This window comes from Simochromis diagramma, unplaced genomic scaffold (assembly GCF_900408965.1).
Source record: "Simochromis diagramma unplaced genomic scaffold, fSimDia1.1 OVJJ01000150.1, whole genome shotgun sequence".
NCBI lineage: Eukaryota > Metazoa > Chordata > Actinopteri > Cichliformes > Cichlidae > Simochromis > Simochromis diagramma.
Window position 1 is genome coordinate 922,177 of NW_024387083.1, and position 17,963 is coordinate 940,139.

At 41.7% G+C, this 17,963-nt stretch overlaps 1 protein-coding gene across 7 annotated transcripts in view; it reads left to right on the forward strand.

The window, feature by feature from the left end:
• The window catches only part of LOC120742596 (myosin-10), a 62,948-nt gene that overhangs the window by 41,579 nt on the left and 3,406 nt on the right, over positions 1-17,963 (forward strand). For 4 of the 7 annotated variants that reach the window (XM_040046003.1, XM_040046004.1, XM_040046001.1 and 1 more), the window contains 30 exons: positions 69-161; positions 2,200-2,263; positions 2,764-2,862; positions 4,130-4,273; positions 4,393-4,488; positions 4,664-4,782; positions 5,518-5,670; positions 5,859-6,032; positions 6,118-6,291; positions 7,582-7,696; positions 10,256-10,449; positions 10,791-10,912; positions 11,673-11,742; positions 11,903-12,063; positions 12,146-12,254; positions 12,368-12,499; positions 12,594-12,800; positions 12,955-13,092; positions 13,187-13,310; positions 13,424-13,595; positions 14,624-14,836; positions 14,911-15,055; positions 15,150-15,356; positions 15,909-16,013; positions 16,300-16,452; positions 16,531-16,779; positions 16,881-17,093; positions 17,202-17,414; positions 17,495-17,656; positions 17,739-17,867. In XM_040046003.1, the coding sequence (XP_039901937.1) occupies positions 69-161; positions 2,200-2,263; positions 2,764-2,862; positions 4,130-4,273; positions 4,393-4,488; positions 4,664-4,782; positions 5,518-5,670; positions 5,859-6,032; positions 6,118-6,291; positions 7,582-7,696; positions 10,256-10,449; positions 10,791-10,912; positions 11,673-11,742; positions 11,903-12,063; positions 12,146-12,254; positions 12,368-12,499; positions 12,594-12,800; positions 12,955-13,092; positions 13,187-13,310; positions 13,424-13,595; positions 14,624-14,836; positions 14,911-15,055; positions 15,150-15,356; positions 15,909-16,013; positions 16,300-16,452; positions 16,531-16,779; positions 16,881-17,093; positions 17,202-17,414; positions 17,495-17,656; positions 17,739-17,867 (4,449 nt within the window). Of the gene's footprint in view, positions 1-68; positions 162-2,199; positions 2,264-2,763; positions 2,863-4,129; positions 4,274-4,392; positions 4,489-4,663; positions 4,783-5,517; positions 5,671-5,858; positions 6,033-6,117; positions 6,292-7,581; positions 7,697-8,348; positions 8,412-10,255; positions 10,450-10,790; positions 10,913-11,672; positions 11,743-11,902; positions 12,064-12,145; positions 12,255-12,367; positions 12,500-12,593; positions 12,801-12,954; positions 13,093-13,186; positions 13,311-13,423; positions 13,596-14,623; positions 14,837-14,910; positions 15,056-15,149; positions 15,357-15,908; positions 16,014-16,299; positions 16,453-16,530; positions 16,780-16,880; positions 17,094-17,201; positions 17,415-17,494; positions 17,657-17,738; positions 17,868-17,963 lie in introns of all 7 variants that reach the window. The other 3 variants (XM_040045998.1, XM_040046000.1, XM_040045999.1) reach the window with 1 other exon arrangement.

The following is a 17,963-nucleotide window of genomic DNA, read 5'->3' on the forward strand; positions in this document are numbered from 1 at the left end:
AAAATATTCAGTTGCATAATGCACACGTTTGACAGCTAGTTGGCTTACCTCCCTTTCTTTCTCCACAGGGTGAGTTGGAACGCCAGCTCCTGCAAGCCAACCCCATCCTTGAATCTTTTGGCAATGCCAAGACAGTGAAAAATGACAACTCATCTCGCTTTGTGAGTTCACATTTCTTGTTTAAATGATCATTTTCCAGATTTAAACACATGAGCAAGAACAGATATCCAGAAGGGAAAAACATTGAGTCTGTTATGAGGTTATAAAAACATTGTGTCTTCATGTTAAACAGCTTTAGCATGCAATGTTTGATCCCACTCTAGGTTTGACATATATTTAGTTACAGAATCTATTCAAAATGTTTCATGCAAAAACATCAAACATTTGAATCTTCCTTTTTTTTCCCCTGAGATAAATTGCTCTTATTTGGAGGTAAAACTAACTTTCCGACATACTCTCGGTCATGAATGTTCCTCAAGACGTCATTTAAACATTTCTGCAGGATTGTCAGAACAAGCCACAGTACTCATTCAATCAGTTACAGCACTTTGCAAACATTTTGAGTCATTTATTTTTATTTTGCTTCAACTAAGTGGTCTCAAGCAATAGTTCTCTGGGCTTTCTAACGGTCTTTCAAAGTTTTTCTTTTGACATTGACTTCAGTCCAGTCCTTGTACCTGATCATTTAGGAGGAATGTTTTTGTTTGCTGAGCTACTTAACGCTCACCTGTAAATCATTCAAGCATAAAAGAGTCACCTAACTCCACGTGGGATGAGCCAATGTTGAGTCTGCACAATTTCAAATTATATCTTTAGGCACTTTGATACTAACAGCAGCTTTTGGTTAAAAATGCCATCAGCATGTACAGAGGAGGTGAAGGGAGAAGTACATCAGTGAGTGTGTGTAGCCATCTGTAAAGCACAGTGGAGGCTCTGTTGTGGTTTGGGGATTTTGTTTCACCATGCAGTACCGTCTGGAAAGTGGCACTGGCTTTATTTTTCAGCATGACAATAATCCCAAACGCAGTGCCAATGCAGTAAAAGCATACTTGGATAGAAAAAGACAAAATGTAACTGTATTAGTCAACAAGAGCTTTAAATGTCAGTCAAGAAGCCTGCAGAACTGTTCCTGAAACTTCAGGAGTAAATTACGGCAATAGAAATTACAAAGAAGCTGCCTAAGAGAGTTGAGGTTGTGTTGAAGAATAAATGTAGTCATGCCAAAACTGACTCTGCATATTGCTAGAATTTTACACATTCTGGCTTAAGACTTTTGCACAATACTGTACTGCTTCTCAATTTGACAGTATATAAAGGTCCAGTGACTTTACAGACTTGTACTGTGTTGAAAGCAATATGTAAACATTACTAGATCCAGATTGTTCAGAAAATTTACCAAAGAGCACATTCACACATGTTCAGGCTCTGTCAGGTTAAATGGGAGGGGTGCATTTCTGAATGAGGTTTTTGTGAGATTTTGACGGGCATGGTGGGTGGAATATTCTTACCTTTGCAGAGTACTGCAAAGTTTTCTTCATATTCCCCCGTCTAGATGAGAGCAGTCCCGGTCTTCTAATCCAACTGACAAAACTGTTTAATACATTTTTGGGGCTTTTCGGTTTGACTAATGCAACTTTGGAAGATTTTATAAAAATAAAAAGGTTGTTTCATAAGTGGACTGATGTCATGCTTCTAATATTCGCTTATTTCAGATCATGTTGAGATGAGTTACAGTAATCGCAACAATTTTCACTCTAAACATTTAACATTTTTTTGTGACTAAGTAAACCATGTGGTCAAGATTAACCACTATGGAGCCTGGGTCCTCGTGAATCACCCTCTGTCTGGGATGCAGAGCAGTGAATACCAGAAGACAGATGGGCACAAATATTCATGCACGCTTGCTCACAATCACTGTCAGGAAACCGCACACATGCCTGAGATTCTTTCTGACCTGTCAACCTGGTATTTCCTAATATAGACATTTTGTTCTTCACCACATTTCTGTCATCTGCAAGGACCTACAAGGTGGTACTTAAAACGCAGCTGTGCCCAGAGGGAGAAAAAATAAAGAGAGGACAGCTGCAAATACACATATACATAATAACGTATAAACACTCATGCATCACAGGCTTCGTGATTATCTGCGGAGTTCAACAAATGTCTTAATTTCTCTTAACAGTGTTTTGTTTCTTGCAGGGAAAGTTCATCAGAATCAACTTTGACGTCACAGGCTACATTGTTGGGGCCAATATTGAAACCTGTATCCTTATTATTTGCAAGGACTGAAGAAGCAAAGGCATAAATCAATGTTTAAAAATAAAACGACACAGAGCAGGGCTAAAGGAGAGGATGCTCACTGGGATAAGAGAGCAGTGAAGGTTGTATGTATCACCAGAGCTTGGGCTTAGCCACAAGAATGTAATTTCCCAGAATAAACAGGAGGACACTGAGCTATAGAGAAGCAACACTGTTATTGTTACTCCTCATTTTTATGTGTTGTTATTCATGGGGAGAAATCAAATACACAAGTCTAATTTTTTTAGGTGAAATTTGTGTGTTCTAACACAAAAAAAGGTTAAAGATAGTTTCCCAACTTATTCATAGGCCTCCACTGGAAACAAAGGATTACCAAAAATTGCAAGAGGTAAACCTTTCCAGTCAAACTGCATGTGGCAAAACAGGAGCTTCCTCATTAGTGGGACCACAGAGTCATATTTTAGTTTTGTGATTTCCTTGTCAGGACTTAACTTTTGTTCTCAGATCTTCTGGAGAAGTCAAGAGCGATTAGACAGGCCAAAGATGAGAGGACCTTTCACATTTTCTATCGGCTGCTGGCAGGGGCTGGAGAGCATCTTCGAAGTGAGTGTCTGTGCACTGCTTTCAAAGCACGGGCAGTGAGAGTGAACTGATTTAATTGGCGTGCTGTTAAAATTGTAGACAAACAAGGAGTTTGTCAGAGTTTCATTCTAAGTCTGACTTCATTTAATATATATTTATATGTATACAAATGAACTTGCTATTCAGCTGGATCATTGTGCTGTTCCTGGCTTTTCCCCCTTAGATTAAGAGATGAAATCTTTCTTTTATTCTGATCGCCTTGTTCTTCTGTCTCCTACTGAACAAAGATTACAGCCACAGTCGGACACATAAATTGTGTCAGAACTGGGACCTCGCAGTAAATATTTAAAAAACTAATATAAACAGATTCACCATAAATAATCAAATCACTTAACACAGGATAAGCTGTACCTGCCTTGATACTGCAATAAGAGCATTAGGAAGCTCAAGATATTAGTGAATGTCATAAAAATAAAACATCTGAGACAAATGTTAGAACTTTCAAATTCCAAGTAAAATCTTGTTTAACTCTTTTCTGCTTGAAAGCCAACTATGAGTAACCCTTGAAGCTCTTTTCTGAACTGAGAGCTTCTGTCATATTTTACGCCTGCTTATATAACAGAATGACTGGGTATCCGAAGTTAACGAAGATGCCCACCCAGCTACTCTTGGAAAAACACGGAAACTATTCTAATACCAAAGCTTCAAAACTTGCCATTAAATGTAGAGTGGAGGTCATCAAATGTTGTGTTTATGGGGGAAAAGAGATGAAATGTTTGATAGTATCATCCTGCCCTGGATCACCATCCAATAGAATTTCCATGCAGAGTTCTGCAGATGCATTTTAGATGTACACAGTAAAACACCAACAAATGCCTATTGTGCAAAATTAAGCAGATACCCACTGATCATTAATATTCAGAAAGGAGCACTTAGATGTTTTTAATCACCTTAAGTCCAGCCCCAACACGCTCACTGCTCCAGAGCCCTCCAAACTCCAGAAAAAACAATTAAAGTTGCTTTTACCATCATCATAATTTAACCTCCTAAGACCTGAACTCTTCCAGAGCATGCATTTTTGATTTCTCTTTGATATTTGGGCATATTGGGGCCCAATTAATGTAAAAACAAAGAATTACCAGATTTTGTTTTTACCTTATTTTTGTTTTTAAGAAAAATGAGAGCCACATATGAGGATATTCGTTTAAAATTTTGATAGAACAGTGGCGTATAAGGAAAATATGTTCTACGGTATAAAGAACATCTCTTTTTTCCTTTCCTTCTTTAGCGGATCTGCTCCTCGAAGGCTTTAACAACTACCGTTTCCTGTCAAATGGTAACATTCCCATTCCGGGCCAGCAGGACAAGGAGAATTTCCAGGAGACGATGGAGGCCATGCACATCATGAGTTTCTCCCATGACGAGATTGTCTGTGAGTTATAGTTCCATCTGTGCTCCATTCCTTTGGAAATCCAGGTTCCTCAGACACTGCTTTTCCTCAGGCATTGTCTGGCACTCAGTAAGGTTTTTATCTCCTCCTGTTTTTGTCAGGCATGTTGAAGGTGGTCTCTGCAGTGCTGCAGTTTGGAAACATTGTTTTTAAAAAGGAGAGAAACACCGATCAAGCTTCAATGCCTGAGAATACAGGTAAACGACATCCAGTCGAAATAAACAAACATAACTCTTCTCACAGTTTCTGATTTTAAAAAGCTTTTAAATACAGCAGGTTTATGTAAAAATAAAACTTTCACTGTATTCTTTATGATTTGATTTCTGTTGTATATAAATTAGTGGCATGATTTGTTTTCCCTACTTCTCCCAGCGGCACAGAAGCTCTGCCACCTGCTTGGAATGAATGTTATGGAGTTTACCAGAGCTATCCTCACCCCGAGGATCAAAGTGGGGCGAGACTATGTGCAGAAGGCACAGACCAAAGAACAGGTAAGGTTGTACTAGCTTACCAGGAAGTCCACCTGGAGGATATATTTGTAGTTCTAGCCTTGTAGTGTATGGGCTAGATCACCAGACCAAAGCAAAATGGAGAAGATGCAGACATCCACACAGAGCGTCACGTTTAACCTCTGATGACATTTTTGTCACTTTGTCCCAAGCGGACCGTTGCATCTTCCCAGAAGATTAGTGTAAAACTGTGAGAATAATTAAGCAAATCTTCTCATTATTTAATTGAATGTCAGGAAATCATGACAGATTTTCTTAAAAATGTTTTAAATCTCAAACTTTTCAAGTAGTTTTTATTGCACGAGCAGCATTGTTAAAATCCTCAGAGCTGGAAACCAAAGTCTGGAAACGTTTTAGATTCCCGATTACAAAAAATCCAAATCAGTAATCAGTTTAGTTGAATTTTAAATTGTTTTTATAAGAACTTAATAAACTAAATGTTTTATAATAGCTATGTTTGTATTCCGTTTTTGTCTTTTTGTTTGCAGCTGAAAAGGTTAATTTCCAGAGTGCTTAAGGGTACACTTCGTTTTTGCAAACTCAAACCATATGTTTGAACTGGTCCACCAGCTGGCTAATGGATTGTCCTAATTGTGGCCCACTGTTTGACGTCATGCTCCAACACTCCAGACTAAAACAACAACACGAGTCTGTGTGTGTCTCATGTATAATTCATGTTGCTCTCCGCACTTTTCTGCTCTCTTTGTTTTACCTCAGGCTGACTTTGCTGTTGAAGCCTTGGCTAAGGCGACGTATGAGCGGCTGTTCCGCTGGCTGGTCCATCGCATCAACAAGGCGCTGGATAGGACCAAACGGCAGGGGGCGTCCTTCATTGGCATCCTGGACATTGCTGGCTTTGAGATCTTTGAGGTGCTCGTGGTGCTTTTAATAGTGACAGATGCTTTTCTACAACATACAAAGTGACGTCTGGCAGATGTAGTTTTGTTCCCTTGTAAGAGTATAAAAACAGACAGGACAGATGATCCAGCGAAAGGATAAATCACATGTAAAAAAAAAATATGCCAAAGATTTCCTTCTGCTATTCACTTTCCTACCAGCTGAACTCATTTGAGCAGCTGTGCATCAACTACACCAACGAGAAGCTGCAGCAGCTCTTCAACCACACCATGTTCATCCTGGAGCAAGAGGAGTACCAGAGGGAGGGCATCGAGTGGAGCTTCATCGACTTCGGCCTCGACCTGCAACCCTGCATCGACCTCATCGAGAGACCGGTCAGTGTGCTTGTGTGCATGTATGACAGTGTGTATACGTGTCTGCTTTTAAATACACGGTTATTCGCTAAATATATCTCCTCAGAATAACCCCCCTGGCATTCTCGCCCTGCTGGATGAGGAGTGCTGGTTTCCCAAGGCCACTGACAAGACGTTTGTAGACAAAGTGCTGCAGGAGCTGGGCACACATAGCAAGTTTCAGAAGCCACGTCAACTCAAAGACAAAGCTGACTTCTGCATCATCCACTATGCAGGAAGGGTACGTATATCAGGCTTGGAAGACAAAAATCAAAACGAAAGCAATTATCTTTGTTTCCTTTATAGCTTTAAATCCTTCTGGGAGCTCTGTGCATTCCTTGTCCAACGACTTTGCTGCTTTTCTCTGTGGCACAGACTTGTGGTTGCGTAGTTTAACCAGGTCATTGCGTTAAAACAATAGCGCTGTTGTTATGCTGCTGCCGCTGCTGTTGGAACCCCACATCTGGTTCACATTGGTGTGAGATTGAGTGCCTGATGCCTTGCGGTTGCATAACTGAGATGTGAACTTTCACCTTTGTGTGGTATTCTGCCATCTGTACGGAAAAAATGATCCTCCGCGGCATTCCAAAGGGGGCGCTTGACATCTGATATCACAGCTACCCTGATGTGTTGAATACTATTTACCTGCTTCTTTTTCTGAATTGCACATATTTTTACAAGCTCATTGAAGACCACCAGTCAGTTTAACATTAGTCCGTATGAGAAACGGGTGATTCAGATAAATATTTCACATCCAGCTCACAAAACTGGATCCAACACTAAATCTGAACTTGGGCAAACAAATCCTCTGTGACAGAGTGATACCGAAGAGGAAAATAAGTACAAACATAGCAAGTTTGCTTTTCCTGGACTTTGATTAAACCCATATGCGGCTCTTACATTCTTCATGTTAGGTTGCCGGGCGTGTAATTTGCTTGTTATGTTCCACTCTCGTCCAGCACTGTTCGTAGTATGTCACATTTCTGAAAAACACATACAGGTCATTATCCTGTTTCAGACACTTAATCCAACCCAACTGTGCCGCCGCGATTCTTCACTGTGCTGCCAGTCAAATATAATATCCAACTGTGAATCTCATCATATACAGTATTATATCAGTTTGTGGTTTGAAATAGACTCACACAGCACATCTGGTGCAGCCTGTAAGTTAAAACAACTGCTGCGTGGTATCTGGAAACAGCGCCAGACCTAGCTGTCACTTAAGACAGGTGAAGCAACAGAGCAGAGGCAGTTAATCAGAGCCTGAAAACCATTCCTCTGAGAGTGGATTTTTTTATTATTTATACAGTTACACTGGGGTATAAGATAAAAGACAGGAAAGAGAATGAATGGCCTAGAGCCAAATTTGCATAAATAAAGCCTGATTTGATGCTGTTTTTCCTGTGTGGGTTTTAGGTGGAGGTCACAGCCCTCATGGTGTTCTCATCTTTGATTTTTGTTTTTTGCACATATAAAAACACATGAAAGCATTTTTTGTGCTTAAACAATGGCGATCACTGTTTTTGCTTAGGTGGACTATAAAGCTGATGAATGGCTTATGAAGAACATGGATCCTCTGAATGACAATGTAGCCACGCTGTTGCACCAATCAACTGACAAGTTTGTGGCCGAGCTCTGGAAAGATGGTAAGTCATTTAGAAGTTTGTAGTGGCCTGAAAAAGCCCATTGAGTCTTCACCTGTGTGTATTTATATGTATTTTCCTGCTCTCTGCACCATTTCAGACTGACATTACACACCACAAGTTCCAATGTGACATGCTATAACTGAGTGAATGTCATATTTCATGGAGGGAAATATACTTCCTCTCCTCTCACACTTTCTCTCAGAGCTAGAGGTGTGTTTTATGGTTTTACTAATGAGGGGAAAGGCTTTGCCAGCAGAAACATTAAGGGTAAGTGAGTTAAACCACAGCCCACTCCGTTCAGTCGAATGAGCTGAATGACATTTGGTGCTAAAACTGCCAATTATACCAGTAAACACCTTATTAGTTTTTCAGGTGCTAACTGTGGCCCTTAACATTGTTGTTCTGATTTTGTGGAATTAACAATCTCATTAATGAGAAGCTTAATAACATGGTAATAACACTGATATTTACTCTTCTGTCTTCTTTAATAACAGCTAATCAGTGTTGTGAAAGTGTGTGTGTGTGTGTGTGTGTGTGTGTGTGTGTGTGTGTGTGTGTGTGTGTGTGCGCGCATGTGCGTGCGTTGCATCCTTGCTGTCTTTCTTTTTCTCTCTCACTGTCCTGTCTTCTGTCTGTGTCTCTGTTGCTGTAGACATTCAGACGTTTCAGAGAGCCTCTTTCTATGACAATGTGTCTGGGCTCCATGAAGCTCCAGGTGAATGATAGTAACACTTAACCTTTGTAAACCACTGGCTGCTTCTCCTGCTCTGCACTGGCGGTCTCATTGGTTTCCTGTCCTGTCATGACTGCACCGTGCATCTGTCCAAAAAGTTCTCCTCCAGCTTTGCATGGCTTTAAAACCTCTCATACGTATTTCTATTGGTGCTGGTGGTTTACTGCCACTCTTAATACATCTATTGTTTGTGAAGTCTTATTTTACAAATTGTGAAAATCTTAAACACTAAATCGGAGTGTGCCTGATCAGGGGGATGCATTTTAAAGTAGATTCAGGCTCTAGTGTACAAATGAAGGATTTTAAAAAAAAAAAAAGCTCACTGATTTAATGGGCTGCATATTCAGAATTAGGGTCAACACTTCAAAAGGAAAAACAACTACATCCTGTCAATCCTTATTACTCATAGGAGGCTGTGATTAACAATCTACTGTTTAACAAAAAGTGTTTAGTTTACTTAGACATTAAGCAAATATGATTAAAACTAACAAGAAATAGCTCTTCAACATGAGGGTTTTATTTTTTTTTGTGAAATAGCACAGAAAGAGAAAACGCCAAACCCAACGACCCCCTTTGAGTAAGCGCTCGGCGACAGTGGGAGGGGTAAACTAACTTTTAACAGGAAGAAACTTCCAGCAGAACCAGGCTCAGGGAGGGGCAGCGATTTGCTGTGACCACTTGGGGGTGACGAAGAAAGTGAGAAAAGGATTAATAATAACTAATGATTAAATGCAGAGAGAGGTAAAAAACAAAACAGCCACAAGTAAGCCAGCATCCTGAGAACAAAGTGATGTTTTATAAAAATTCATGAATTTGTGGCGAAATCTTTTTTGTTTCATTTTGTTTGTTTACATTTTGAATATGATTTCTAGCACTGATAATTCCTCTGGTGATGTTTATACCACAGTTTGTAAACATGTGAATAAAGATGTTTAAATGGGGTCTGTTTCTGAAGTTTTATGCAACCTTTGGTGATCATGTGCACATAGTGCCTAATCTAAAAGCAGAGTGAAGAACAGAAACTGCTAGTAAATAACTACAGATGTAAGAAAATGTTTCTTAAAAATCTGCTTTGCAAATGTCTTATGCAGAAGGAAGTGTGTGTGTGGGATTCATCCAGCAGAAATATCGTGTAGCATTTATGAGCACCTTGATCTTTTTGTTTATTATGTGGAATTTCCCTTTATTAGATTACATCAGCGTGCCACCACATATTTAAATTTTGGTTTACTAAACCACCGAGCTACACCCAGAGCAAGAAATGTGATTGCATATTGATTTATTTTGGCCAAATTTACAGAAAAAATTTGCAGAAAATTATAAAAGACATTCATATCCAGATCTTACCCGACAGAAAAAAAGGAATAGCGATCCTAGTTTTTCTTATTCTCTACCACACCCCCATTTTTTAGCTATATTTTCATGTGTGTACGGCGTTTAGAAGATCATCTGAAATACATTACTCCTGCTTTGTGGACTCAAATCCATTAGATTAAAAGCATTTAAGAGTAAAAGACAATTAAGTAGTGTGCTAACTGAGATGGTCATCGCTCACAGCTGGTCTGGTAACAGTGTTGTCTGTCTTCATGCTGTACTATAAAAATAGAAAAGAGCAAACCCAGCTGAGTTTAACACGTCAGCCATTATTGGCAGCGTCTCATGATAAACATTCACATTAGATTTAAAATACACATCAAAGAAAAATTGCCGGCTTTTCTCTTTTCTTTTCATGTAAATAGCAGATCATATCAATCATATCTGCATCTGTGGATTCCTCCTTTAATCTAGTTGTCTGTAATCCTCTTTAACTAATTTTTCTTTACCAGTTGACCGGATAGTGGGACTGGACCAGGTTGCGGGCATGAATGAGACAGCGTTTGGTGCTGCCTACAAGACCAAGAAGGGCATGTTTCGCACCGTGGGGCAGCTGTACAAGGAGCAACTGTCTAAGCTCATGGCCACACTGAGGAACACCAACCCCAACTTTGTCCGCTGCATCATCCCCAACCATGAAAAAAGGGTGAGTCTTAAAATCTAACCATCAGCAAAATGTCCTGCTTCAGTGTAGATTCCGAGTTCGTCACTACAAACAAATGTGCAAATTCTGTGGGAATTTTAAATGCCTTCACTTATTTATGCTTGCACTGAGATGGGAAACATTTGCACTGACCGTCGTGAGTACAGGCAAGAAGCACTTTGGCTGAGAGGATGACACGTGCACTGACTGCAGTGTCATGGAAACAGATCTCATTAAACCCTTTTTTTTTAAAGGGCTATTTTTACAGAAGCTTTACATAATGTTTTTCATGGTCTCATGTTTTTTTGTTGATCTCATTATTTTTCCTCTTCCTGCTTTGCCAGGCTGGTAAACTGGACCCCCACCTGGTTCTGGACCAGCTGAGGTGTAATGGTGTGCTTGAGGGGATCCGTATCTGCAGACAGGGCTTCCCCAACCGCATCGTCTTCCAGGAGTTTAGACAAAGGTCATTTTTAATCTATGTCTCAGTTTGTCACCTTAATGTTTTCCTACTAAGGTTTGGAATAAGCTAAATGTATTTATTGCTTTTGGAAAAAAAAACGTGTAAGGCTCTTTTCGGAATTAAACTTGTCATATATGAATCCATCCATCCGTGCATTTTCTTAAACGCTAATCCAGTTCAAGGTTTTGGGGGTGCTGGAGTCTATCCCAGCTGTCACTGGGTCAGAGGTGGGGTACACGCTGAACTGGTTGCCATTCCGTCACAGGGCTAATACAGAGAGACAGACAGCTATAAAAAGTGTGATTTACATGTTAAAATACACACTCACTGGACATTTTATTAGGTACAGCTTGTTAGTAATGAGCGGGAGCACCTTTTGTCTTCAAAACAGCCTTAATTCTTCATCAAGGTGCTGGAAACATCTGTATTGACGTGATAGTATCGCACAGCTGCAGATTTGTCGGCTGCACATCCATGACATGCATCTTCAGTTCCACCACATCCAAAAGATGCTCTACTGGACTGAGATCTGGTGACTGTGGAGGCCTCTGCTCAAATAAGTCACGTTATTCTTGGGCTGATTAAATATTTGTATTAACGAGAAGTTGAACAGATGTAACTAAAAAAAGGGATTCATGTGTGCAGCTTCTACCTGACGGGAAACAAAGGACTCGGTCCTGTCTTTCATTCTGTTTTATATAATATTAGCAAGGACATTTTGTCACTCAGTTATGGTGCTTGTTTCTTTCTGCTTTTTAACAAGGTATGAGATCCTCACTCCTAACGCCATTCCCAAGGGCTTCATGGATGGCAAGCAGGCCTGTGAGAGAATGGTAAGGACCCGTCCAAACTCCGGTGATTTATCTTTACATGGAGGAGTCTAAGAAGTAAAGGTCACCTTGTTATTAAAATGATTATAAATAAATTATGAATAGACAACAGTATTATTTCCGTTTCAACCACATCTTCACCTCATCTCCCTCTAAATGATAGATTCAAGCCCTAGAGCTGGATGGCAACCTTTTCCGAATTGGTCAGAGTAAGATCTTCTTCAGGGCCGGAGTCCTCGCCCACTTAGAGGAAGAGAGGGACCTGAAAATCACGGACATCATCATTTACTTCCAGGCTGTTTGTCGAGGATATCTGGCACGCAAGTAAGTATAAACAGAGTTGTTTCTATATATTTGATCACAAAAATCTCACTGTTGTCTCTCTTTTCTTCTCTGTTTGCTTCAGGGCCTTCGCTAAGAAACAACAGCAGCTCAGTGCGCTAAAGGTTCTCCAGAGAAACTGTGCCGCTTACTTAAAGCTGCGTCACTGGCAGTGGTGGAGACTCTTCACTAAGGTGTGTAACTCTCATTTCTCGGTGCTGATAATTATTAAGAGTTTGTAGTAGTCAGTGTTGTGCAAAAGCAGAGTCCCTCTGGTTTTGCTGCTACTGTTCATTTGTACCCACAGGTGAAGCCCCTGCTGCAGGTGACCAGGCAGGAAGAAGAGTTGCAGGCTAAGGATGAAGAGCTGGTCAAAGTGAAGGAGAAGCAGATGAAGGTGGAGGGAGAGCTGGTGGAGATGGAGAGAAAACATCAGCAGGTTGGTTACAACTACAGCAATAACATCAAATGTTCGCTTTAATGTTGAACTCTCTGAGGTGCACAATCGACACAGTAACATTATCGATGTGTAGCTAATGGAAGAGAAGAACATCTTAGCCGAGCAGCTGCAAGCGGAGACAGAGCTGTTCGCAGAGGCCGAGGAGATGAGAGCTCGTCTTGCTTCCAAAAAACAAGAGCTGGAGGAGATCCTCCACGACCTGGAGTCCAGGCTGGAGGAAGAAGAAGAGCGGAGCCAAGAGCTGCAGAACGAGAAGAAAAAGATGCAGTCCCATATCCAGGTATCAGGGCATTAATGCTGGGAGAAATAGATTCTTTGTCTCTCAATTACTTATGTAACAGCTGGGAATGTTAAAAAAACAAGTATATTTTAAAATATAACTGACTTACTCAGTGCAAAATATGTTTGCTCATTATGTTTGTTGCTGTGCGTAGGACCTGGAAGAACAGTTGGATGAGGAGGAGGCTGCCAGGCAGAAGCTGCAGCTGGAGAAAGTGACGACTGAAGCTAAAATGAAGAAATACGAAGAGGACATTTTGCTGCTGGAGGACCAGAACTCCAAGTTCCTCAAGGTGAGAGGAAGATGCCTCTAAAAGGGTGGACGCATTCATGTTTGAGTTGGGAAGTTAGCTGTGCATTAAGGGGTCTGTCTCTTTTCATGTTTAGGAAAAGAAGCTGCTTGAGGACAGAATCAATGAGGTGACCTCGATGCTAGCTGAAGAGGAAGAGAAGGCCAAGAACCTGGGCAAGGTCAAAAACAAGCAGGAAATGATGATGGTCGACCTGGAGGGTAAACAAGTATAACCATAGCATCCGTAGAATAGCAAACTATCGCTTCTACAGCACAGTTGTTAAAAGAATTGTCTTATATTAAACCGATGTTTTATTGTGTTTTATAATCAGAGAGGCTGAAAAAAGAGGAGAAGACCCGACAGGAGCTAGAGAAGGCTAAGAGGAAGCTGGATGGGGAGACGTCCGACTTTCAGGACCAGATATCAGAGCTTCAGTCCCAGATAGAAGAACTTAAAATGCAGCTGAGCAAGAAAGACGACGAGCAGCAGATGATGCAGGCGAGGTAGGAGATGGTAGCCCGACTACGGAGGAGAATGAGTCCTGATCAGTTCAACAGACTGAGCTAAATATGGGCTTCAGAGTCATAGAAATTCTAAAGTGATTAGAGCAGGAGTGAGATAAGTGTTGCATAGCATTACGAAGCAGTCAGCGCACTGGAAACATTCACACTAGCCATTTTATATGGAGCGTTTTATTAGACTTGCAGACCGGTGTACAACAGTGCTCGTATTGTTAGAGTTCACTTTTTGTTGTTCTGCTTGGTGACCCGGCGCCGGCTGATATTTACTACGTGACTCTCACGGCACTGGAATGTGTTTGGAGTGTGCGATTGTTATTTGTGAGGCATTATTGGTCATTTATAAGTGTGAGATCATACTACATTCATACATTTCTTTTAATTAGAATCAACAGTGATCCTGCCTCTGCTGCCACCCACTGGACCAGTGGTTTCATTACATGCACGGCATTTTTGGAGAAGCAAATCTGAATAAGCACTGGCACTTATTGAGTTCGTGGCTCAAGAGTTGGGAGTTCGCCTTGTAATCGGAAGGTTGCCGGTTCGAGCCCCGGCTTGGACAGTCTCTGTCGTTGTGTCCTTGGGCAAGACACTTCACCCGTTGCCTACTGGTGGTGGTCAGAGGGCCCGGTGGCGCCAGTGTTCGACAGCCTCACCTCTGTCAGCGCGCCCCAGGGTGGCTGTGGCTACAATGTAGCTTACCATCACCAGTGCGTGAATGTGTGTGTGAATGGGTGGATGACTGGATGTATAAAGTGCTTTGGGGTCCTTAGGGACTAGTAAAGCGCTATATAAATACAGACCATTTACCATTTACTTTTATTCAAGTCTAAACCGTCTTACATTCAACCAATGGTTTTTCTGTTTTATAATTAGACGGGCTGAAGGAAGAAGAGAGGAAATGACTGAAAAAATTTCTAGTGCTTATTTTTAGTGGAACATTGAGGTTGTCCTATATCTCCAGAGGCATTGTGTTTTTTTTTATTATAGCCACTTTTATACTTTGATTTCAGGAGCGAGGAAGAAGTCAGCCATAAGAACAATGCTCTGAAGCAGATTCGGGAGCTGCAGGCGCAGCTGTCTGAGCTGCAGGAGGACCTCGAGTCCGAAAAACAGGCCAGGAACAAGGCTGAGAAACTCAAGAGGGACTTGAGTGAAGAGCTTGAGGCCTTGAAGACTGAACTGGAGGACACCCTCGACACAACTGCAGCCCAGCAGGAGCTTAGGTACTGTATGCTACATTTCTCATCCATATTTTAAAGAGTGGTGCATTTAGGAGAGCTTGTTATGTTCTCTGTAGGACCAAGCGTGAACAGGAGGTTGCAGAGCTGAAGAAAGCCATTGAGGAGGAGACTAAAAACCACGAGGCTCAGATCCAGGAGATGCGACAGAGGCATGCCACAGCCCTAGAAGAGCTGTCCGAACAGCTCGAACAGGCAAAGAGGGTAACTGACCTTTTTCCAATCAGCAGATTCACAAGTTACTATAGGTGCTACTCTGTCATTTATACTACTAATGTTTATTATGGATTATACGTAGTTCAAGGCTAACCTGGAAAAGACCAAACAGAGCCAAGAGACTGCCAACAAGGAGTTGGCCAGCGAGGTCAAGAGCCTGCAGCAGGCAAAGCAAGAGTCCGAACACAAGAGGAAGAAGCTGGAGGCTCAGCTGCAAGAATTCATGGCCAGGGTCACTGAAGGAGAGAGGGCTAAGGGAGAACTGGCTGAGCGCTCACACAAACTGCAGGTGAGGTGGTGTTGGTGGTGAAACTGGTTTAAGGTACCAGAGCAGAGGAAAAACACATTTTTATTAAATGTGCTAGCTTATCAAAAATATCTGGATTCTTCTAGAAGTAAAATCCTCTTGTTCGTGTACATAAGCTTAAAGTAAATGAACTGGTTCTTCTATAGTGCTTTCTATCTATCATTCACACTCCGAAGGATACTTTGGCATATAGACTCGAGTAGCCAGGGATCGAACCACCAACCTTTTTTAACCTTTTTCATTGTAGTGTAACTTCATTTTTTTCACTGTTCAGTTGTATTTCTTTGTGTGACTCTTTATGTTTTCTCTTGACGATAAGTCGACGTTGTAAGAATTCTTTTGTAGCTGTTTAGTCTTTACTTTGGACAACAGCTGCTTCATTTAATGAGTTTATAGTACATACTGACTGCTAAAGGACAGATTCTTGAAAAACTGTAAATATAAGCTCGCAGAGATTTTGTTTCGCCACTTGTCATTTTTGTATTCAAATCTGTTGGACCAAAGCAGATAATCTGGTTTAAAATCTTCACACAGACTGAGCTGGACAATGTGTCTACCGTGCTGGAAGATGCAGAGAGGAAGGGGATCAAGTTGGCCAAAGATGTCGCTGGGCTAGAGAGTCAACTGCAAGACACACAGGTAGCGTAAAGTTAACTGTGATATTAAAGGGAACCTCCTATGCTCATTTCCAGCTCAGTATTTCTATTCTTATTCTATTCTATTTCTATTCTTATTCAAGTACAAAATGTTTCTTTGTCTTATACTGGGCCTTGGTGCACACCCTTATAACTTTTCCAGTGCCCATTTCCAGTCTCTATTACTGGAGAGTGTATATACACGCTGTAACGGGTCCTCTTTTAGCCTCAAAATCATTTAAGTGAAACTATTCTTTTAAAATAACTGTATCCATATTCATTGTTATTAGGAGCTACTCCAGGAGGAGACCCGCCAGAAACTAAACCTCAGCAGTCGAATTCGCCAGCTGGAAGAGGAGAAAAACACTCTGCAGGAGCAGCAGGAGGAGGATGAGGAGGCACGCAAGAATCTGGAGAAACAGATGTTTACCTTACAGGCTCAGGTAGGACATGATTTCTGCTGTAGGAAACAAAGTTTAAGTAATGTGACTGTCCTTTAAAGTTTCTTTTCTGTGGTGCAGCTGTCAGAGAGCAAGAAGAAGCTTGAAGACGATGTTGGAACAATTGAAGGTCTGGAGGAGACGAAGAAGAAGCTGCAGAAGGACCTGGAACTGGCCAACCAGCGTCTGGAGGAGAAGACGATCGCTTTTGAAAAAATGGAGAAGACCAAGACTCGTCTGCAGCAGGAGCTAGATGATCTAACTGTGGACTTGGACCACCAGAGACAGATCGTCTCCAACCTGGAGAAGAAACAGAAGAAGTTTGACCAGGTGAGAACATGTCAGTGGATGCATTTCAGGTCAAGTTTGTTGTACATACAATTTTTTGTTTTAAGCTAAGAGTATAGAGAACAACTCTGTTCTCTTGATAGATGCTGGCTGAGGAGAAGAGCATCTCGGCTCGTTATGCTGAGGAGCGTGACCGTGCTGAAGCTGAGGCCAGAGAGAAGGAGACCAAAGCTTTGTCCATGGCCAGAGCCTTGGATGAGGCACTGGAAGCCAAAGAGGAGCTAGAGAGGATTAACAAGCAGCTCCGCGCTGAAATGGAGGATCTGATGAGCTCGAAGGACGACGTGGGCAAGAATGTGAGCGGCACAGTGTTTTAGAAGGGGACCTTTTAAGTTTGAATCAAAGTGTTTCTTCTTCTTTTTTTCATTCACTCCTCTTTTTCATATCTCACACACACATATCAGGTCCATGAGCTGGAGAAGTCGAAGCGCACGCTGGAGCAGCAGCTGGAGGAGATGAAGACTCAGCTGGAGGAGCTGGAGGACGAGCTGCAGGCCACAGAGGACGCCAAGCTGCGCCTGGAGGTCAACATGCAGGCCATGAAGGCCCAGTATGAGAGAGACCTGCAGGGCCGGGACGACCAGAACGATGAGAAGAAGAGAGCACTGGTCAAGCAGGTGGAAATTAAATCTAATTATGTTGCATTGGTTCGTTCCCCAAAATTTCCACACTGATGACTTGTGATGTCTCCTTCCAGGTGCGAGAGATGGAGGCGGAGTTGGAGGATGAGAGGAAGCAGAGAGCTTTGGCTGTGGCTGCTAGAAAGAAGCTGGAGATGGACCTGAAGGATATAGAGGGTCACATAGAAGGAGCCAACAAGGCTCGAGACGAAGCCATCAAACAGCTGCGCAAGTTACAGGTGCAGATTTTATTCACGTGTTTGCATCAGCCGAATTTTTTTACTTTATTCTCCAGTCATGCCTTGTTGTTGCTTCCTTCAGGCCCAAATGAAAGACTACCAGAGGGAGCTGGAAGACACTCGAGCTTCCAGAGACGATATTTTTGCCCTATCCAAGGAAAACGAGAAGAAGCTCAAGAGCCTGGAGGCAGAGATTGTACAGCTACACGAGGTCAGGACAGTCTGAAGCTCAGACGTTTTGTGATGTTTGTTGCTATGCAGGGTGTCGGTAATTCACAGTTAACAGCAGTTTATACATTCAAGAGTC